This window comes from Triplophysa rosa, linkage group LG7 (assembly GCF_024868665.1).
Source record: "Triplophysa rosa linkage group LG7, Trosa_1v2, whole genome shotgun sequence".
In the NCBI taxonomy this organism is placed as follows: Eukaryota; Metazoa; Chordata; class Actinopteri; order Cypriniformes; family Nemacheilidae; genus Triplophysa; species Triplophysa rosa.
The window spans coordinates 9,090,485-9,114,632 of record NC_079896.1 but is presented as its reverse complement, the minus strand read 5'-3'; the positions used below and the strand labels follow the sequence as shown (position 1 = coordinate 9,114,632).

Genomic DNA, 24,148 nt, shown 5'->3' with positions numbered 1-24,148 from the left:
AAATGTCTTGAAGAGATAGTTCACCCAAAAATGAAAATTGTCGTCATTTACTCCCCCTCTTGTCATTTTAAACCTATGACTTTTCCTGCAGATATTTTAAAGGACGTTAATAACCGAACAATGGTGGTACCCATTGACTTGCATTGGTTTTGTGTAGTAAATGGGTACTACAACATTCGGTTACCAACATTCTTAAAAATATCTTCTTTTGTGTTCTGCAGAAGAAAGTAAGTCATACAGATTTGCAATGACAAAAGGGTGAGTAAATAATGACAGATTTTTCATTTTAAGGTGAACTATCACTTTAAGAAAACAGAACAGGTTAAAAGGTAAGAATACTTCTTTGGAGTTTTTATGTAGTAGCTTTCATTTGTAATTCAAACTGATTTTATCTGAGATTTTATTCCCATTAGCTACAAACCATAGCAACTTCAGCAATTACTTCATTTAAGGATCAAAACGGAAGGTCTATTCTGCAGAGATTCACTTTGAACGGCCCTTCAAAGAGGCCTGCATAACCCCCAATCCCTCTGCTCATTACAATAGATGAGTTTAGCTGTGCATGGTTGCAATTTTAATAATCTTATTTTACTTTGGGAAAATAAAACAGATAGACATCGGAAAGAAAAATAGCCCCACGTCACAAATATTTCAACCGCTTTGCTGCTCAGGAGATAATGGCTTCCAAATGTTTAATATTAGATGCAATCACACTGAAGAGATTTTCTTTTCTTTGAAAACCGAGCTCCGAACTAAGACGCTCAAAAGTAGAGAAAATACTATAAATCTCAGATAAAACAAAACACTAATGTTGTTTTATGAACCTTGACAACTTCTCCACGCAATCAGATGGTCATAATAATGTTTTTGATATTCTTCCATTAGTTTGCATTGCATTCCATCACGATTCATTCCACAACACGAAAGGTATGAAAGCAGCAGGGAAACCCCTTTCTTACCCCTCACCATCTTCTCCCAGCAGGTGAGCTCATATGGAATCTGCAGGAGTGCGTCTTTAAACTTGGGCTTTGATCGCAGTCTTCAGTGTGTGTGTGTGTGTGTGTGTGTGTGTGTCAGAGAGTTCACATCACCGGAGGAAATGAGAGATGAACTTAGGTCTGGGGAGTCAACCCAGCCTGTCACTTCAAAAGGGGAACGTCTTGCTCCTTTCGTTCGCCATCAATATAACATAAATGAACTGAAAAAACAGGTCGGGATGAGAGACCCCCGCCTTGTAAATTGCTACCATTCTCTGTCCAGTCTTTACAGACCATGGGCCTCATTTATCAACAGTGTGTACGCACAAAAGTGTGCGTAGTGAGTGCGTAAGAACAGTTTCACGCAAAGTGTGGGATCTACCAACTTGTACTTATACGTAGAATTGTGTGTAAATATAAGCACACCTCTGAGCATGCATACGCAGAAAATGTAGTGGTGGAAAGGTGGTACTACAAAAAGAAAGTGCCACCGTGTGTTTCCTGTGTACTTTATTTGCAGTCTCAGTAAATTCATAGTTCAAGCTAGACATTTGTATAATTGGTGTGAGAAGCTACAAAAGACAGATTGGGAAATCATTTGAAATGTAGTTATCGTGTCATGGCTGATCTCACTTTGCTGGATGATTTGGCAAACCTTTTTTTGAAAGCACAATGTTAAAGACACTCTTAACAGAACAATATATGAAAACATTTCTTTTAAACATTCAAACGAACTGAAATAGAACAAAAATAGTTTTTCTTATTAATAAAAATAAAAATGTTAACATCTTATTGCTTTTCTATTACTACATCGCTTTACCAAATCATAATAAAATTGCAATTTCAACAAAAAAGAACTGCAAATTCGTTTTTTTCTGAACATTTTAATTTATGCTAAAGAAATCTCCTGTAAATAATGATTAAATTAACAATAAAAACCAAATTGAGCAAAACATGCATTGCGCAAACAATGCGTTTTCAAAGAGCGCTAGCTCTGTTTAGTGGTTTTGTTTTCGGGCGCACGTACACTTTTAGTAAGGATCCTACGCACAGTTTTATAAATGAGACCCCTGAGCTGTTTCAGTGGAAACATCGGCTCTGGATTTAATAGACAAGAAGATATTTAGTAGGGGTGTAATGGTTCAAATTATTCACGGTTCGGTTTGTACCACAATTTTATGGGCACGGTTTCGGTTCGGTTCGTGCTATGTTCAGGGAAAAGGGACTACTGACAAATAAAAGAACAAATAATCAAGCTACAAGTAACAGCACCAATAAAACAACAGAGCAAAGCAGAAAATTAAATAAGATACTGTATATATACATTTTAAGGTAGAAATGGATTAAAGTAATCAAATAAAACATAACATTGCATATGTACAAATTAAATAAAGATGAATCATAATTGAAGTTACAGAAGCTATTGAGTCACAAGCAGTGAGGGATTTCCTTGACTTTTAACAGACAGCAGGAATATGCTGCTGTCGCTTTAAGAGAAATGAAACAGATCCAGTACACTGATACTGTACACATGCGTTGTTTTTCGTCCGTTCACTTAAGACATAACCTACTATGTTTGTTAAGATACTCGATTTGCGCCATGTCTGAGACTTTACTTATGCACGCCTCGTATCTTCTCACAGCGCGCAAGCGAGTTTTCTTGTGCATCATCTAGCACTTAAATGTTTAAATTGGCAAGACTTGAATGAGTGTAGTTTAAATAGCAACCTGTTCAGGTCTCACCTGCACTCGCGCGCTCACAACACCCGGGTGATGAAAGCATAAATGACTAACAGCATACGTCAATCCTATAAATTTGTCTACGTTATTTGATTTTTTGTAGGTATTAAATGTTTATCCATCGACAAACATACATTAGCTGAACTTTGTCAGTCTGTTTTACGCATTATAATTTCTAACAAACCATATTTTAAATGCGTCGTCAGATTTAAGATGAGCCGCGTGCCGAACCGTTGGTGAAGAACCGTGCGGTTCAAATTTTTTACCGAGAACCGTTACACCCCTAATAGTTAGTCATCAGCAGTCGACTGACGTACCCTATATATACATAATTGATATATCATGAGGAAATGATACAATAAAAAGTCCTACTTTAAATTGCTATGAGTATCCCAACACAGTTGTTATGTTATAATGCAACCCGTTGTTGCCTAATTTATGCAATAAATCTAAAACAGCAATAATAAAAATAAAAAATATATTTAAGCTTTCAATGTACATGTTTGTTGCTGTTGCATATTCACTCAGGGTTGCCAAGTCTGCCGTTTTACCACAGAATTGGGTTACCGTTTAGTCTTTTGTTCATCAGTGGTCATTCTTAAGGAAAGATTTAGTTATTTATGAAAATAGACTTTTAGGTATAGGAGTGGCATATTTTGATTTTTTATATTTGGACTGGGGAAAGAGGACCAGCTTTGCATTGGCCGTTGGTTTTGTTAAGAAGATCTGGCAACCCTGGCAACACCTGTGTAATTTAAGTTCAAGGCTGGCGCTTATTGACTTCTATTGTGTGGACCCGAAATATCCCAAAAATGTTCTCAAAATTTATGTTCTGCAGATGAACGAGTCAGATAGTGAATGACATAATAGTCCTCCGGAGGTGGCATATCGACCGCATATGCCATGTTGTCTCATTTGAAAAACAGTATATACAATTAACATTAATTTTTTTAAAAATGTAATCATTGTAGTTTCATTCATTCCTTGAAATGTAACGGTTGTAACGCAGCTGATGACAGAATTTGAATATATGGGTGAACTATCCCTTTAATAATTACAACAAAAACTTATCTAAAAAAATGTACGGATAAAATGTACTGAACAAATATCAATTTAGTTTTTTACCAACATATATTCATTGATACTCCCTATTTATTAGTAATTAATACCTCAACGTTTATTTCAATTTCATTCTAATTCACCGGCAGGTGGCGACACATACACTTCTCAGCAGCACATGTCCGCACATTTAGGGACTGGCTAAATACTCTTGCAGAATTTAGAGGGCAGAGAGTACCGAAGAAAGTCAAACTCCCAAACAGGAGCGCGAGAAGGAAAGAGCAGAGCAAAGCAGAGGATCATCCACCCTACAGCACTACACCTCTGCGGACATCGGTGGTTCAGCAAAGAAGCTCTGCAACCCTGTGAATTCTCCAGCTGTAACTCGTACCTGTGAGAAGAGCTTGCGGTGGATGTAACAGTAGCAATGTGTAGAGCAACCGTGAAAGAGTCGCACGGATGTCAGCGCAACTTTATTCTGCTTGTCGGGCTGCTCATAGCCAACAGCGGTAAGCCATCCAACTTGTGCATTTGCGTTTTGTTTATCCATAGTCTACTAACAACAACCCGCATCGGCTTCAAACACTTTATTGCGTCACGTCTTTGGAATGCTGACTCAATTTACATTACAGCCGTGTACGTAGTAAGTTACGCATAATACGCGTGGAAACTACAAGAATTGTGGTCATTCCAAATTGCTCTGTAGTTTAGTGTTGTTTAGGCTCTTAGTAGTAGCCGTGTTTGTTGTTTACCTATTGGCTCAGCATCTTGCCAGAGGGCTATCTAAACACAAGAGGTTTTGTGCAATTGGAATGACAATAGAGACGTTTAAGTGGACTGATCGAGCGAGTGACGATCTCTGAGCTCTCAGCTGGAGTTTCTTTGTATGGGCCGAAGTGCTTCATTTGCCTTCGAATAGCACTTTGACATAAGATAGCATGCAATTATTAAGAGCCAAGGGCTTAGTTGAAAGGCTACATTAACTTCCATGAAGATTTTATTATTTCCCTTACCTCAACAAGAACGAGGATGAGACATTTGAGAAGAAATAGCATAGACGAAAGAACGCAGGCATGTAGGTTTGGATAACATGTTGACATATTGTATGGGAAGGTTATTCATTTTGTATTAATGACAATTGCAATGAGTTCCAAAAAAAAACTACGTAAACAGTACATTTAGGCCAAAGTGTTTTTTTCCGAAATGAATCATGCACAGTGACTCGAAGATAAAATAAAACAAAGTAACCTAATTGTGTTAGATTTTAAGTTATAATGATGGAGGAGATTTGTTATTAATTGGAACAAAATACACTTGTGTTTATATGTTATTTAATGTATTGTTTATTAAATATACTATTTCAGATAGCTATCATCACAGCTATGTATTGTATGAATTTCGTAAATAAACAGATAAATATCATAAAAGTTTAGCTTTTTAAGTGTTTCTTCTCATTTAATATTTAAACTGAGAGACAGAGATCTAGGCATGGGACGGTTTCAATGTATATCACGGCTTCGATGCTTTAAGGTGTCGCGGTTTCAAAACTTAACCATTTTTTAACTAAAATTCTAAAAAGTATTATATTAAATGGCTCCGTTTCGAAACCGTGACACATCAACACCTTCAAAACACAATATACCACGGTATACCTTGCAACTGTCCCATCCCTACAGAGATCACAATTGGACCACTAGTCCTGTTATCTAGATTTCTCTTTAGTTTCCTTAAAAGAAGACTCCATTTAAGTGTTGCCATAAATATAGTTTGTCACCTTGGCCGATTGATTTTTTTTGTCAATATGTGGTTTACTGCAACTTGTCTGTATAAATGCAACAGTATTTTTCCATCTGTTGAAGAAAGTATCCCTAGAGATTTTGTCACAATAAAAAAATAAACATTTTCAGATGCCATTTTATGGAGTCTTTGCAACATATATATCTATTTATGTCATAGTTTCGAGAGCAGCGCGGGCAAAATGGAAACAGACGACTTCTGTGATCCAGCCTTTGGTTAATAGTCAGTAAATTATAAATCACTGGGGAACTCTATCAGTGCACTATTCTGCCAAGCAGAATGTTGACACAAAAGGCATTATACCCTCAAAACAGGAAGGATTTGTCCCAGAGTCCTAAAACTTCTTATAGGTTCAAACTGGTTTTTAAGTGCAGTACAGTTACTAAAGCATCAAGGTTCCCATCTTTTAAAAAACCTTCAGAGATGTCGAAGGAATGCCCGTTCAACCACATGCTCTAACTTTGTGAAAGCGACGTAATGCTTGTGAGCCAGACATTTTCCTAGTATGACTTTATACAACTTCTGTGTTTAATGTAGCATGCCTTTGTATATTATATCATGAGTTGTACATTTCTCTTCGCTATATTTCTATATGACTGAGGTGTCAAAACTTTTATTACTGAATGCTGAATGTTGTCTGGATGGAAAATCCTGGCTTGTCTTGTTTAATAAACAGAACGTGGGGGCGACTCTATAGTCTGTTAGGAGTTTTTAACACTTTGATGAATTGCTGTGTTAGTTCTATTTGTAGGTTTTCTGTCATGCTGGATGTTTAGGTCTTGGATGTAAGCTCAGTCAGTGATCTGTGTATTTTCACTTGTCTTTAGTGATGGTGTGCTATAAACTCTTTCTCGTGCCGCTCTATTTGAGTTTGTGTTGTAGAAAGTGGCAGAGTTATTGCCGTTCAGTTTCATTATCAAGCTTTAGAGACATTATTGTGATGTTCAGTTCATTTGGATTCAGTTTCCAAAGTCCAAAAATGAAACATATTTCAAAAATTATTATTTTTTCAGATTCTGTGCATGTTATGCCTTTTGGCAAAATCTGCTATTTATTTTGTCTCTATTTTGCATCTTAATTCTAATGATTGGTGACAGCACATTGCCTATGGAATACATTTAGATAAGTCCTACCCATCTTTCCGCCTCCAGTCTGGAAAATGCTGACGGTAATATACATCACAGGCCAAAAGGTCTGCAATGAATATAATAGGAAATGAGCTGCCACGATTATCAGACGTCTGCCAGCTCTTATCAAATAATATCTTTCCCCTCGCCCGCCCGACATAATGTGCCAGGATATGCTACGTTTCACATTTTAGAAAGCATGATGAAACATAGCTTTTTAATTTTAGCTGTAAATGTGTCAGAAAGTAAAGCTCTAAATCCTGTTTACGTTGTATTAAAAGTCGAGTAACCCTCAATGCATAAAGACTGGCAAATTTCTCGCAGCCCACAGTCGGGCCTTTGTACCTGCCACACTCCCTGTGAGCTCATAAATACCTCGACTTTACTACCTTTTTCACTCCGAGATTGATATTTGCTTTAAAATGAAAATATATGTGCAAAGTATCAGTCATCTGGGATGTTTCTCCCTTTTCATTCGCACAGCGCCGGTCTTGACAGCTTCAGGTTTCTATCTCTGAGGAGAGCTTTGTACATTCATAATTCGGTCTCGCTGTCAGTCTTGGAACATTTCTTTTGCCAAAATAATGTGCCCCAGTCGTCCATATCTAGCTCTGAAATTGCAGTCACACATTGAGTGATGGAAGTGGGTGTTACTAGGCTTGTCTTGTTTTGGAAAACATCTATTAAGGCGGCATTTATGCTACTGCGTTTTCATTTAAAAACGCATAACTCTTGCTACGTGTTACGCCTGGTGTTTACACTACTCCGGAGTTTCCGACCCCCGAAAACGGAGACTTTTGGAAATGCTGCGGACCCCGTTTTAGTTTGAAAACTCCGGGGTTGCGTTTCTGTGTAAACGGACGAAAATGGAGACTTTAGAATACACAGGTGTGGTTGCCCGCATTCGCATTCTGATTGGGTCGTCTGTAGGGCTGTCGCGATAAACCGACGATAAATATCACGTGATTTATACACAGCTTTTGAGTGAAGTACGGGAAAATGTTGCTGCATCCGAAAGCCAGAGGGCGCTCTCGTGCGGAAACACCAAATAAGCAAAGCACTGCAGAAGAAGACCATAACACGTTCTAGAATCTACTAGGAAATGCCTATGGACATCTTTTTATCACTGTTACTCAAGCCTCATCAGGTATTTTTATGATAATAAAATATATTTATAATGATCATGTTTGACGGGTGTTGCTTTTTCAAATGCACATTATAAGCGACTCAAACTCGCACTGTTTTTAGATCGAGCAGCATTTCCTACTGATCCCAGAGCCGTGCTTCACGGACAAGCTACGCATGAAAAAAACCCCCGACTCATTGCATATCGCAGCTTGCGTGATTTCAATAGGATTTAGTGGTATCGCGATAAATTATCGTGCAGCCCGCGTTTGCTTCCCTGATTCGTTAAACCTCTGTCATATGAGCTATTACGCTACCTGAAGGCGACAATGACCAACCTCGCAAGGACCGTGTAAACAACAGGCTTGTTTAACTTCAAGCTGCGCTGCGTACACGGATCGACATGGTGACAATTACAGCAACGCACAAGAGAATCGAGAGCCGTATGCTTTTAAATCGTGCTCTCAGAACTGCGATGTCATCTGTCGATCGATCTGCGTGGCGCCGAATGAAATCAAACAAGCCTAATAACATGGATTACCTCATAACGTTATCCACACGAAGACGTCCTTGCTTTTCCTCGCCATCATGTTCATTTTGTACTGGTCGGTCGGTCTGGGACTAGTAACCAACTGTCATCAATAACCAACTTACAGTAACGTTATGTATGCCCATACAACTGTTTACATTTATGTGCGCATTCCCAGCGTGTCTGAATGGTCACGTGACATGCGTTTTCGGTAGTGTAGTGTAAACGCAGATTTTTTCTAAAAACGCGTGTGGTAACAGCAGTATAAACAAGGATCGTTTTTGCTTTAAAACGCCATTTTTGTACGACAACGGGCTGATGTAAACACCACCTAAGTGTTGAAAATGCTGTTAGATCAGACACCCACATGCGAATAGCGGATTAAACCTTTTGAACAGAATTCTATTTTTTTCTGTGGAGTTTTACTGTAAACAAGTTTTGGATCAATTCGTTTGTGTTTTTCAGGCTGCCAGTCTTGAGCTCCTTGGCACCTGACTGGTCTTTAACTGAAATCCTGACAGGGGTTTTTTGACATATTGTCATAGACAGCTAAGCCCTGGCAGCATTTTTGATGTTTACTCAAGCTGTTCTAATAAAAGGAGCAAAGCGTGAAGGAAATACATTTTGACACTTAAGTCCTTCCAAGTTTTTCACTCTTACCTCACCTTGACATCAGGATATTAAATATTTCTCAGAATTGCAGTCAAGTTGATGTTTTGAGACACAACTGCAGGCGAAACTGTTCTTTCTTTAGCAAATGAGTGTTGACATTGTAGTGTTGTGGAAGTTCCTGGTCCAGCTGGGTCTCTATATACCCCAGTGAAGAGTAAAATATTTGTCTAAATATTTCTAATTAAGTCTAAATCTTCAGAAATTACATTTTTAATGATAACTTGTAGACACCAAGCAATGTTACAGTAGCTTTCTCGTTGCAGTTTGTACTTTAGCATCATTGTTTATGGTGAACAAATATTCACACATGGCTAAATGTTTTTAGTTTTAGTTGATTCATGATTTGTACGGACCCCTCTCTATCGTTGTAATGCATGTGAAATCTCTCTAGTATCTCGGCGAGTATGGTCAAAGGTAATAGATATGAACAAGATGTGCTGCTGCGGTGTAACGAGACACGAGACTGGGTTCACGAGACGAGATTTTTAGACTTTTTTTAAAGAAATCCTCAATAATGAAATATATAGGGGAAAATTTACGTCTTTTGTTCACCTTAACACAACATGCAAAAAATGTAGGCTTTATAAAAGCAACTTGTACTTTATGAAACACATTAAACTTCTATTTTAATGAATTATAATAAACAGTGATAAACAATATGTAAACACTGCCAAATGTTTTGTCACAAACTTAAATGACAGGCAGTAATTGCACAAAATGTATGCTTTGTTTTCTTAACAGGCGAAGCTTTTAGTATAGAGCTGTGGTTGTTTTCTCTATATGCCTTTGCATAGTGCTGGTGTTAGCAGAGGTGGCGATCATATCACACTGTCAATCCTCCTTCCTCCACTGACTGAACCCTCACAGCCTTCAGAGAAATGGGATGGAAAATCATGTTGTCTATGGTAGGACCAGTCACTGTAGCTCACAGCACGCACATACACTGTGCAGTTATTTGCGTGTTCTGTACAGTAATGGGAACAGGTTGCACCACAACAAAATGTGCACTCCCACAAATGCTCCAAAATATATTTTGAGGTGGCACAGGTTCAATTTAGGCAGCATATGTGACTAAAATGGTCGCAAATCCGACACATCGGATCTCGTGCCACCACTAGCCACTGCCATTACAATGAATGGGGAGGAATGCAACGCTCAATATGGCCACTCGAAAAAAGTGATTTTAGCGCAATTTAAGCGTAGCAAACCAAAGTTATGGTACAGTGCATGTCAGGTTTAATTATTGATAGGAAGTATGTTATTTTATTTTTCCCAGCAATTTTAGATAGCTGCCCGGAGGCGTTCTTGCTATGATGTAAATAACAGGGCACGATTATAGAGGGTATGCACGTGACGTCACTTTCCCACGTGAACACGCCAAAACACGTTCCCTTGAGTGGCAAAACACTCGGCAAAATGGCTGCTTACAATATCAGGAAACGCAATTCCGCGCAACATATCAGTGTCCAAAGTCGTAAGGATCACCGTCGAGTCCAACTGCTTTTAATTTCAGCAAATAATTGTGTGTTTTAGTCCCGGTTTCTTTGTTTCTCCTATTAAAAGCAGCCATTTTGCCGAGTGTATTACCACTCAAGGGAACGTGTCCTGGCAGACAAGGGGGCGTGTCCCACGGTGTTCACGTGGGAAAGTAATGTCAATGGAATGCCCTCTATAAATGTCAATTTGTAAAATAATGCATACATATGATATAGTCTAGAAAATAAATAAGAGTTTTAGAAACAAGATTCTCTGTCAGAAATGAATCTGTCGATGTATTTTTATGACATTCTCTAAACTTCTCATTTTAATAATTCAATAATACTATGATGAGCATTTACATTTGCTGATACGAAAAATAAAGCCGATCCGTGACTCAAAATCCTTACATGATTTGAACCGTGAGTTTTGTGACCCATTGAACTTCAACTGCTCGGTTGGAGAAATAAGTTTTGTCTTTGTTGTTTGATAATTATTTTAAGTAGCTTTAGAAGCCTAAATCCGGTTGTGTTCTGTGGGGAACAAGTGCTCAAGACTTTAATCCTTAGCTTTGTTGAAGTGATTTGGTTTAACAAGCTGATTTCAGCCGGAATAAAGCTCAATGTTACATTGCTTCTGGATTTAGAAAGCAATGTCAAGAAATAGTATGCACATTTAATTGTAAGTGAAAAGGAAAGTTCAGTAGTTTGTGTGGTTGTTGGTTTTTTGAGAGAGAGAAAGACATCACTTTAGTGGTTCTGTAAGTAAAGTGTGTTTGAAACTGTTAGAAGATTAGAATACCTACAGTGAGGCATCTTGCATTTAACAGACCATTACGCACAAGCCCCAGGTGAGCAAAGAACCTTTAATCTGTTTGTTTAGGCTGACCTTTCTGGACAGACAGTAGCTCACAATTTAACAAAAGCCAATGTTTGCTTTGATACTTCATTCAGGAACAAAATGCAACATTACATACAACAACTATGTAGAAACTGGGCCGACATTGGCTAAAAAACAACAAGAACAACAGTGCACTATTTACTAGTGTGCTTATTTACTTTGTCATTTCCTGTTCTAAAAGCATTGGTTCCATTGGCTTTGTTTTGTTTTCTCAGTTCTGTCTTTTTTCTATATCTGGTTTCAGTTGCCCTCTCATTCCCTCTCCCTCATTTATGCAGACAAGCTCTGTTACTCTGCAGGTGGCACAGTCGAAATGACTTACCCGAGCCACACCGACCATGGAATCCTGAAATAAAAAGCTTCATTTCACTAATGCTTTTGTGATTGGTGGCCAAACAGGCCACAGAGGCTTGTGAGACCTCTGCCCAGCTACAGTATGAGCAAACAGAGCAAGTCTTGAACTTCAACTGATCTTATAGACGGACCCAGCAGCGCTGATATGAACCCGTCTACCAATATCATCAGCAAACATGATGAATCTGCAGAAAAAATGACCTATTGTGTTGTTGTTTCTTTAACAAGAAGAAGCACTGACCATAGTTCCTCACCAACTGCAGTACAGTGTAGCTCACATACCTTCATGTTCATGAAATACAGCACGGGTTGTGTTGTGTGTTTGCCTGTGGCGGCGGGGAATCTCATCAAGATTGGAAATGTTATTCAGCAGGAATGCCTTCTACAGTCCCTGTGGAATCTTTCCTGGGTAAATCGAAATCTGAAGTAAGTAGTGTTGAGGGGGAAATTAAGTTTACCTGTTTGAACTGGTTCTTTCAGTTTCCAGGTTAACAGTTATTTAATTTCCCCTCAGGTTTTTTAGAGCCCCATTGTTCTGTGAAATGGGACTTTGCAGGGTAGACAGATTTAATTTGAAGCAAATGAATCGAGCCTGCGAGGGATGGATGGATTTTAGAAACGCATATTTTCATACGCCGTGAACCCTTAGCCATGTATCCCTTACAACCATTCATGTTCAATTAAACATGGGATCTATTTTAGCTCGAGTAAACTCTGTTGCATTGATTTCAACTGGCTGCAGATCAGAATCCACAGATTGTTTTACTGTATGGTAAACTAGTTGTGCAATCATTCATAATTCATCTTAATTGTTAATTTTGACTTGATAATCATGAAAATCGTAAAACTACATTTATGCATTTGGCAGATGCTTTTATCCAAAGCGACTTACATTGCATTATCCTATACATTTATACATAGGTATGTGCAATCCCCTGGGATCGAACCCACAACTTTGCGTTGTTAAAGCAATACTCTTACCACTGAGCTACAGGAAAGCTATTATTACATTTGTTTTCAAGTTAAGTTGTTTTAAAATTCTTAATAATATTTGATTTTATAATATTGGCCAAAATAATTTGCCCTACTATAAACAAATAATAAGACCTAATAGCAAGTGAGCAGCATGCAAATCTACCAAAATTAAACATAAACAGGAGCTTGATTCCACTGTAAGTCACTTTTGGATAAAGCACGTGTTAACTGCGTAAATGTAACTAGACAATGAGCATTATGCATTGGAGATTTTGGAATTGATGCAAGAAGAACTAACACCTTTTTCAAGTGGGCATGGCTATTTGCTTATAATCTCAAAGTGGCCAAAACTGTCTGACTAATTCGTCTGGATATATAGATGTCATGTCACTACTGAAACTTTTGAACGGGAAAGAATACAAAGTGAGAGAGCCAGCAGGAGTTTGAGTTGAGCTTTAGATATACAGCCACACTTAGTGATTTACGTGAATGATAAGGCAGACGAGTCAACACAACAGAGGAAAGGTCAAGTGAAGAGGATTGACTGACTGAAAAACTGAAAGGCCTGCAATGGCAGTGCAAATAACACTGATGTCCAGAAATGTGAACGTCGCTGTTATTTGTGCAGTTTATTGTGCATTACATTTAGGGCTTGCTTTAAACATTATAAGCTTCACATTAGTATCTGAAATTCTTTCGTTTTATATTTTGACTTTGAAGTTAGATGTAGCATTCCACCAAACCCAACGATTTCACAAACGGGCATGCCAACTTGGGTTATTTTGCACAATCATTTCACATTCAATAGTGCTGAAGTCATTTATTGAAATTGGGCAGAGAAACAAAGGTTTGTTTGTGCATGCTGCTGTGTTGTGTAATTATATGTGTAACACTTCAGTAAGACCGGTGGCCTGGCATGGGCTTCACTGTACGGGGTGAACGGGCCTATTACCGACATTTTGAGTTATTATTCCTGACATGAACTGCCAGACTGCTGATTTCAAATGGGAGGAACGTTTAGTTTGATTCATTACTGCTGTGAACCTCTAAACACTGAGCCTGGTAAGTCCATTGTTATTGCTTGACTTCAGCTAGCCAGTGGGAAAAATCTATGGGTGATGTTTTAATTGTTTGATATTTTAATTTCAGGTTTGCATTTTCTATGTTAATAGATCATTGTTGACCTGCAATGAATGAATTCATTTAGCTGTAAAAGTTTTTGTAAATACTATATTTTGAGTATGCATTACATAACATCATGAAACGATTAGTTCGAATATTATTTCTCTTCCTCTTATTGACCGAAAATAGCTGTCTGCGGACACCGCACCTCTCAGGTTCATAGAGGAAGGAAAATACTTTGCTGGGTTTTGATCCAGTAGTGTATATTACACTTGAGGCAGGTCACTGAATCTTTCACCAGGATTATAACATTAATCCATTCTCAAAAGGCTATAAAGTACCCTATCAATTTTTAGTGCTGTCAACACTTTGCGTCTGACTCTATTATTGTATTCCTCTTAAAAACACATGAACCAAGAATAGGCTTGTTGTTTCTCTTTCTTTTTGCTTTCTCTTTTTAAGGTGGAAGTTGCATGGCTCACAGTGTTGTACGGCTTGAAGGTGGTCTTGGACAGACCCCAAGATTGACTGCGTGCTTGGTAATATGAAAGCAATTAGCAGCGGTTTCATGGAGTGCTGAGATATGTGCAATAACAAAATGACTGCGAGTCAATAGTGCTCAGCTTGAAGATGAGTTTTACGGTCATTGGTGTTTAAGTAAACACCTTATTTGTACTCCACATGACAGATTACTCTTAAGTCTTTATTTTTCATTCTTTAAGGCCTGGTTTCACAGACAAGGATTAGCTTAAGCCAGGACTATGCCTTAGTTGAATTAAGATATTTATGTCGCTTTTATAAAAATGCCTTAGAAGAATACACTACTGGTGTGCATCTCGAGACAAAACAATGGCAATGCTATATTTTAAGATATTTATGGGCAAGTTATATTCAGTTAAGACAGGTCACACATTCATTTTAGTCTGGGACTAGCCTTAAACCTTGTCTGTGAAACCGGGCCTAAGTGTATTCTGCTGAATGTTGCAGTGAAAACAAGCATTTATTTCTAAACTATTTGCCAGGATCTCAGTTTATGTAGGAAAATTTACAGAATGGCCGAATTAAAATAAAATATTAGCAAATATTGTCACAAAAAAAACAGTTTATAGTTTGTATCATTTTACTTTGACTTTATTTGTGAGACCAATATATTGGACAAACAAATTGGACCACAAAACCAGTCATAAGAAGCAATGGTATATTTGTAACAATAGCCAACAACAATACATTGGTCAAAATGATCTATTTTTCTTTTATGCCAAAAATCCTTAAGATATTAAGTAAAGATCTTTTGATATTTTGTAAATTTCCTAAACATGTCAAAACGTTTTTTGTGAGTGGATGCAACAAAATCGTGAACAAAAATGGCCAGAAACACGACTACAAACATCGATCGCTTGTGCCCGCTCTTTGGGAATTACTCACTCAAGTATGGTATCTATGTAAAGCATAGAATTTCAGCTTTAGGGTCTATCTACTCTCCACAACATCATTACAGCAGTAAGCCAATAGAGAGCGTTAAAACAAATCTGCTACAACACCTCTGATGGACAACTTTAAAGGCAATTTTCAAAATATTTAGATTTTTTGAACCCTCAGATTCCAAATGTTTAAATGGTTGTATGTCGACCAAATATTGTCCTATCCTAACAAACCATACCACAATAGAAAGCTTATTTATTCAGCTTATAAATATAAATCTCAATTTAAAAAAATGACCATTATGACACATTTTCACATCACTCACTCAGTTTTGCTGAATTACATTCCATAAAAATGCATCTTTCTTTTTCACTTGAAGAGAGGCAACACACTTTTTGGTCTACCAGCACCTCATTCATCCTGTGGAAAATATTCCCAGCTGTAATGTCACAAGGGCTTTAGACAGGCCACTGCTGCCCCACAATTCCCCCTTCTAGTTGATAGTCCATTTTCCAGAGACGTGGCCAAGGAGGTTCTGTAAGCTGTAAGAGTGTGTGGCCCTCAGCCAGAGGTTGTCAGCTCAACTCTAACATCTGTATTTGGAGGTGTGTCGCCCATTTTTAAATACGGGCTAAAATACTGTTCAATCATTGATACATTATGATGCCAGCGCCGCGCTGCATTTCTCAGCATGCAAAGTGTTGTTTCTCAGTTTAGATTTACACCTATTTTGAAGCCTTTTCCAAAACTAACAGGAGGTAGGAACACAGAAAGAGAGACTAAGATAACAAGACTGAAATGTGGCGAGCCAAACTTGAGAAGAGATATTTCTCGGAAGGTAAAGCCATTTTCACCTCTTCTTGAAGAAGCCAGGCCAAAAATAATGTATACGAAGCATTTTTCACAGCTCTTTCCAGCCTTGATTATTCACCTTGGAGAAAGCAAAGAAAAACTTTGAACCGTCCGCTATCAGTTGCAAATGTTTAAAAAAACATTAAAGAAAAACATTTTTAATAACCAAACTATTTGTTTAGCTTAAAGCTTTGATGTTATAAGCAAAGCACAAGCACAACTAGAACATGACAAATGTGCTGTTTTATCAGCATTCTGATAAATTGTCTCTACCTTTAATCTCCAAAAGAGCAATATATGATGAACTACAGATGTAGACATGAATTACAAACTTTCAGGGGAAACCAAAGAAAGTGTTGTTTGTTCTGCGATAGCAATAATCTTGATGGATCTATACATGTTGCACGAGTGGCCGGAAAGGAGTGGCTATAGTGACACTTAGAAAATGCTCTGATCTTATTGGCTGGTAAGAGTGCATCTGTTAAACGCTTGCTTATTATTTTTTCTCTTTGTCTGGGTCATAAAGCATGTAAACTTCTGCTTCGTAGTTTCTGAATAGGAAATGAGCCCCTGTAGTTTGTGTTTTAAGGCTTTTCTTCTATCAAAGTGGAGATTACTGAAAATGTTTTAAAATGTTTTCCTGCAGTCAACGGTTGGCAGGATTTTCTTATTTCACACCAGCAGCACCATTTTCTCAAAATAATGTCATAGCCAGATGTCACTACCAGTCACTTCAACTCCTGGTGCATAGTACTGTTCCTGTGTAAAGAAATACTAAAGTATCTGAAATTGTTTTACTTCAAACATTGTAGTATTTAAGTATTAAAATTCTTAAAGGTATAGTTCACCCAAAAAAAATAATTTTGTCATCATTTACTCACCCTCATATTCTTCGAAACCTGCAAATGTCTTTGTTCTGCTAAACGCAAAGATATATGGAAGAATGTCAGTAACCAAACAGATCTCTTCCCCCACTGACTCCCATAGTATTTATTTTCCCCACTATGGCAGTAAATGGGGGTTGAGATCTGTTTGGTTACTGACATTCTTCCAGATATCTTCCTTTGTGTTTAGCAGAACAAATAAATATATGTAGGTAATATTTAGGGTGAGTAAATGATGACAGAATTTTCATTTTTGGGTGAACTATCCCTACTTCCCACATCTGGTCCAGTTGAAACAACACACTGCTTTAAAGGGAAAGTACGTAAGACTCATTTTGAATATGCAGTAAAGAAATAATTAGGGAATCACATTGATAAATGACAACAACTATTAACAATAAATATAAACTGAATTTAATTTGCGTTCATAGAGAGCCTTAAGAGAATAACTGTGCGATAAAGGAGCTTTATTTTATATTATTCTGTCACATTCTATATAATCATCTCTACATGAAGTTAGCATTAAAAGAAGTTTCAATTGCCTTTTCGTAAACGCTGTAACATAAACACGTACACAATCGCTGATTAACTGATGATGTAAACTATCTGCATTAAACAACCGCTTCACAGATGTGTAAGCCATTGCGCTACGTTTCTTCCTATTTTTAGAGCCGCCGGAGTCCAGAAAAAGCAGCAGTGAGGCCACGCTTCATTAGAGAAGGTTCAACTGCATGTTTCCGCTCACTCCGAATTTTGCTCCACACCTCACAGTACAAGTATTTGAAATGAAGCCACATGCTCCTGGTACCAGATCGACATATTAAAACGAGCGCTACGCTAACAGCACCTCTCTAACCGTGGGATTCAGTTTTTCCACTACAGCAGTGTGTTTAAGAAAAGCAACAGGGAGATTCGCACAACATTGAAGGCAGCTGCGTTTCTCAGGCAAACCTTGCGGAATGGGTAAAAAAGGGCACAAAGGACTGGAGGGGGTGTTCTGAGGAAAGTAGAGGAAAAGAATGAGGTGACCAGGAACAACCAGAGCAGAGAGAGAGAGAGGAGGGGGTGAAGGTATTTGTTAATGGCCTGGCATTAGAATGGAAATCGAAAGTATAAATTGCAATAGACTCTTCCGTTAGCATATGTTGCTAATAAAGTGTGCTAATCGACCAGTAGCCACCGCTAGAAATTAGGGTTTACTGTACAGACGGGAAGTTATAAAAGTAGCAAGATGTAAAGGGGTTGCACGGGGAATCAAATGTTCAATTTATAAAAGCAAACAAGAAAGCAAAGAACGATGTGGCAGCACTGCCCACCCTCAACCAGTGGCACTCTGCATTTTCTTTGCTGCCATGTGAATATGGATGGCCCAGCCTTTGCTTGATGGGCATGACGACAGGTTGGGCTAAAGAGGAGACACGAAGCTCTGGGAAGTCTGTAGACAGATGAGAGCAGGTTTTATGGCTATGCATCAAAGGGCTGTGTCCCCTGCATTCACTGTGTTGGTGGGACATGGGGCCAAAGACCCCCAGAGACAGTGGGGTGTCTGAGACCTCAAAGGAAAAACTGTTGCCTTTACTGACACCTGTCTGTTTTTTGACATAGCCTAACCATCATAAATGGTTGATTTACATGTTTTTTTTCAAGCTTGTAAGTTCTCTGCGGGATGGATTCTTGCTTTCTGCATTGTGGAAGCGCCATCTGTGTTTCTGCTTTAGACTCCTAAGTGTTGTTTTTAGCAGATGGCGAGATTCTTCTCCCTCCTTTGGTTTCTCTTTTTGCCATCCGGTAAATTAAGAGAAATCACTCATTAGAGTCTTAGTTAATAAATCATGCAGAAACGGATTCGATTTTTTGTCTGAAACTGATCTGGTCAAGCTTAAACATCAACCGAAACGTTTTTGGGTGAACTTGCCTTTTAACATGAACATTTGTAAATCTTTGTTTGTGGTTCTGTTGGAATATCACAAGAGATGTCATAGAGGAATGGACACATGATACACTGGGAAATTGGAACTGTGATAGGACCACTTGTCAGCCTTCGTCTCTTGACTAGTGGAAAGACCGCGCAGAAGTGCAACAGATAGGGAGCTCTGCGCTCATGCTAGTCCACTTGACACACACACAGTCCCCATCAGGCCGTATGCATGCCCACGTAATCTCAAGCTCATCTGTCAGACAGCAGAAGATAGAAACAGCCGTTCCAAAATAGATATTGAGTTCTGTTAGCAAAAGCACAAGGATGGATTTGACTAATTATACTGTATATACTAAAGTTATACAAGAGAATGTACATTATTTAGGAGTAGCAGTAAGTTTGCTTTCAGTTTTATTGTAGTTTTAATAATATTTTGAATTAGATCTTATTTTTGTATTTTCAGTTTTCATGATACATTGTTTTTGTCATTTTGTTTTTATTATTTCTATATATTATTATTAAATTTATTTATAAATGTTTTTTTATGAACTTTGTTTATAGTTGTATTTAGAGGCTTAACAATATATCGAAGTATCGTGTATCGCAATACAAAAACATTAAGATATGTATAGTAGTGCTACTAAGATATGTATTGTAGAGCTATTGCACTATATTTCTAAATGAAATATATTGTTTATTTTTCATGTTAAAATTCAGTTGTATTTTTCAATGAGAGATATATTCCGTTTACATAAAAATGGTTGAATTACACCTTGAATATTGTCAATTCTTTAACAAAATAACAAATGTTGTTAAAAATGGTTCATGTTTTGGGGGAAATTCTGTCAATTATATATTTTTTACAAATATCGCAATGCAGTCGTAATCGTAAATCGTAATTGTGTATCGTATTGAATAGTGAGCAGAGCAGATCGTTACACCCGTTATTATTTTATTAATCATTTTTATATATATTTTTGTTGTTGTTGCTATATCAGTTGAATTAATTATTTCAGTTTTAGTTTCAGTTTAGTTTATGATTTTTTTAAGTAATATAGCTTGGGGAGAAATAACACAGTAAGAGAATGAGAGAGAGAGAGAGAGAGAGAGAGTGAAAGTGTGAAAGTGTGTAAGACACATCATCATTAATCACAGTCCTGACATGTTGACTAAGTCATCAGAACGCAGGTAACACTCGACTAAGAAAACAGAATAGGGGAAGACTAACCAGATCCCAGCAAACACAACCCAGACACAGACGTCTGCAACGCTGTCTGTGTGTGTTTGTGTATGTCTGTATGTGTGCACCCACTTATGTACCTGTGTGTGTGGCCACGTGCACGTGTGTTTGTGTGTGCTTCAATGAGAGACAACAGGGTCTTCTTGTCATGTATCTGTCATCACCACTCTAACACAACCTGGAAAAACAGAAGCCACAAAATGACTACTCCTCTTTATTTTTCCTCTTCGTTTTAACTGTGCGTGCGTGCGTGCGTGCGTGTGTGCGTGCGTGCGTGCGCGTGTACAAATGCATCAGTACACTGGTCATCATTGCTAGCCTTTTTCCATTGTTGAGTAAATAAACAGGAAATCAAAATAATTCCATATGTTTTTACTGTACAACCAATTACATAAGGATGTACCGAAATGAAAATTCTTGGCCAAAACCGAAATCGAATATAATAAAACCCTTGACCGAATGCTGAATACCGAATAGATTTTCTTCTATTCATTCTGGCAATTGTTTTACTGTTGCGTAAATTGAATAGTCAAAATGTGCTTTTCAATATTTTTTAAATGCTTCCATGTCGACATGCTTGCTGCTTTTATAAAGCGTGCGTGTGTGCATGCTGGTTGATACTTGTTTGCATCATCAAAAACATTATTGCTCGTAAAATGTATTCAGTCATATCTCTAGTCGGCCGAACACCAAAATTTTGACTGCTGAACATTCGGTGCATCCCTAACATCTAATAAAATGCATTGTCTAGACACTCTTGCAATTTTCCACATTGATATAGAACGTGTGGTGACTGGTTTGTTTATTTAAAAGCTTTCATTTTAAAGCTTTTCATTTCATAATTTATAGCATTTTTTATTTTGCTTTCTTTAAATTACACTTTTCCGCATTATATCCAACACTGGCCACTTTTCATCCATCAGACATCCACATCAAGTCTTTGAAAAACTCATATTGGTTCACCTGTCTTTTACATAATCGTACTACTTATTCATTCAATTATATTGCTAAACTTTATTATTATGTTGATCACATTCATTGTACATCTACATCATACTTTTTTCTCTTCACTTTAATGGTGTGACTACTACAGTGCTACTTAAAAGTGCATTTATATCTCGAGCAGACAGCCCTGTCGTCGAGTGTTGAATCCTGGTGATGTGCCACACAGAGTCACGTGCACGGCTTATAATGATATTGTGCGTGAACCTGGATTAGGAGGATTAGAAAGAGCCCAACTCATTGTTGGTTTGAGGCTTGTTCTGTTTAAATGACTTTTCCATTGCCACAGGTACCTAAGCCAAGAATATCCTTTGTTTATGCTTCTTGGGAGGCTGAGTTGTAGGATTAAGGTGGCTGGCATTTGCCTGATGAAAACGACTTTCTTATGTAAACCATGAACCCAGAAGACCGAACAATCTTTTGCTTAAGTCACGTGTACACGCCGTGTTTATCGTATCGAGCTGCGTATGTGGTTAAACACTACAGACTATGCACCGCTATCCAAACCCTTCGTTGTCAGGTTGGGTTTTTATAGACTTTATGGTCAAAAAGCCACCCTTTTCTCCACCGTGCACATTGATATATTGTTGCTCCACCTGCACTAAATTGCAGTTAAAATGTATCTTCTGTCTGTGTAATATGGTCTTTTCATTCAGTCCCAGTCCGCAGTAAATCACACCTGACATGTGTCGTTCGGGTTCACCCGGTCGAAGCCCGTGCCCACGCGTTCTGTGGGTCGACCTTTAGCTTGCGTTGTAAATTCAGCTCGCCCCTTCAGGAACAAAGCTCTGTGAGGCCTGGAGACATTTAGCTTGGCCGGGAAAACCGGCGTGCTGAGCGTTTCAGAGGAAGGCCTGTGTTGAAACAGAGAGGCTAAACGCAACTGAAGACAAGGCCAAGGTGCTTGAGACAGAGGTGAGAAAAAGTGCACGATGCATGACTGGGTAACATAAATATATGTTTGACACTAATATCTTTTGTGTATCGTATTCAGTTTTTATTTAGGGGCCATTTTACTATAATAGGCTGGAATACAGAAAACAGACACTGCTTATGGTTTATGCGTGTATAGGCTTGGCTGGCCAAACGTTTTAAAATGTCTTCCCAGATATAGCGATCAAAAATATATTACAAGTTATAAGTGGTCCTAAATATATTAAACCTCTTAAATTGGCCAATCTATGTATGGTTCAGATCTAATAATGTCAACCTATTTGTGTAGGGCTAAAATTTAGAAGTAAAGTTGGGGTAGCCATTCATAGCTTGCTGTTCAGGAAAATATTGTATTTAGAATATGAAGTTTAAATGGAATGAAAGTGAACATGTTTAGAAAGGAATACAATGTTTTATATATGAAAAAAGGTTGAATGTGCGGGATGAAAGTCTGAATATGAGTGACAAATATACCATAAATCTGTGCTATGGTGTGACGGCAAAAATGTAAAAAAGATAAATCGATCTTATGCTATTTTATAGTATAAATATTAATATAAATATAAATAATATAAAATAATATATTATTAACAATTTGTACATTTTTGCTATGTCACACCATAGGACACATGTATGGTATACGGTATTTGTCAACTAAACATATATGAAATGAAACTCATAATATAATGAAGGTCTGAATATATTGAAATGAATGACATTTTAATATATGGGCTGGAATTCCAGATATATATGAAAAATATTTAGAAAAGTGTGAATACACCGTAAGTCTGAATACACCATAAAAAAACTGTAATATTCCGGCAGCTGGAGCACCAGAAAAAAACATAAAAGATCGTTTTTGTAAAGTAAAATTACATGTTTTCATGTTATTTTACACACATTTTGCCGTTTATTTCTGTAATTTAATATTTTTACCAGCTTTAAAAAATATTTCTTTAAAATAAAACTGTTTATTGAATGAAACTTGTAAATATGGAATGAATCCTGTAATGTATAGAATGAAATTCACAATAGAACCAAAGTCTGAATATACAGTATAGGGAGGAATTCTGAATATATGGAATGAACTCTATAACAATATTCAAAAGAAAAGACTGTATATATAGTGAACTTTGAGAAGATTGAATGAAATCTGTCATCAAAGCCTTGTCCGTGTTTTTGATGTGTATATATATTATACAGATGTAAAGATTAAAGATGGTGGGGTTGGGATGGATATATATATCCATATCGGCGCTTATTTTTCATGTCCCAGCTAAAGTCTTGGGCCTCCTTGAAAAATATTTTGCTTTCCTGTAAATAATCGGCTTCGGGGAGTCAGATGAAAAGGTTACAGTCAGTAAGTATTGTCTGGAGTATAACAAATTCAGGGAGCATTTCTGTTTGTGCTGCATGGGTTTTCTGCATAGCACTTACCCAGGCTCCTCTAGGGACAGACCAAACCGACCATTGTCTCCCGGTGCCTTTGGAATCCACTGATTTGAAACAAATGGAGCACATGAATGAATATTCTTGTTGTGGGTACGGGTGTGAAATGAGAAAAAACAACATGGGAGTTGATGGAGAATGTTTAGAGGGTGTCAGAATGTTATTTATATACTGTATGGATGTGTGAACCCACAGTTCTTTTACATTGTGATACAGCTTGTGAGAGTAAATCATTTGTACATGCTCTCACTTCTCCTCCTGGGCAGCATTGTTTTCGAGCTGCCCGGCTGTGTGGCACCCTCCCTGGGCCTGCCTTGTTACTTGCCCCCCTTCCTGTGGATGTCAGCCTTGAAGCTCAAAGCAAGACAAAAAAAACCTTGGTTAGCTGCCTAGTAGGCAGGATGGAGGAGGTTCCAGCTGTCTGTCAAAAGCGAGCATGATGAATGCAGGTGGTGGTGATTCATAGATCTCTGAAGTTTGAATAGAGATTCTTATCACTGGCCCTTATGTGTGATCTTCTCATGGGTAGTTATGTTTAGAAATTAGCAGAGGGTTTGCTCTTTCTTTCTCCTATATGTGCTTAAAGGGACAGTTT

The 24,148-nt window shown here is 37.8% G+C and overlaps 1 protein-coding gene across 1 annotated transcript in view; it reads left to right on the top strand.

The window, feature by feature from the left end:
• Nucleotides 1-4,013: 4,013 nt before the first annotated feature.
• ror1 (receptor tyrosine kinase-like orphan receptor 1) overlaps nucleotides 4,014-24,148 on the top strand; it is a 118,014-nt gene continuing 97,879 nt past the window's right edge. Inside the window, exon 1 of the mRNA XM_057338706.1 lies at nucleotides 4,014-4,285. Coding sequence (XP_057194689.1) covers nucleotides 4,204-4,285 — 82 coding nt within the window. The 5' untranslated portion in view covers nucleotides 4,014-4,203. The remainder of the gene's footprint in view (nucleotides 4,286-24,148) is intronic.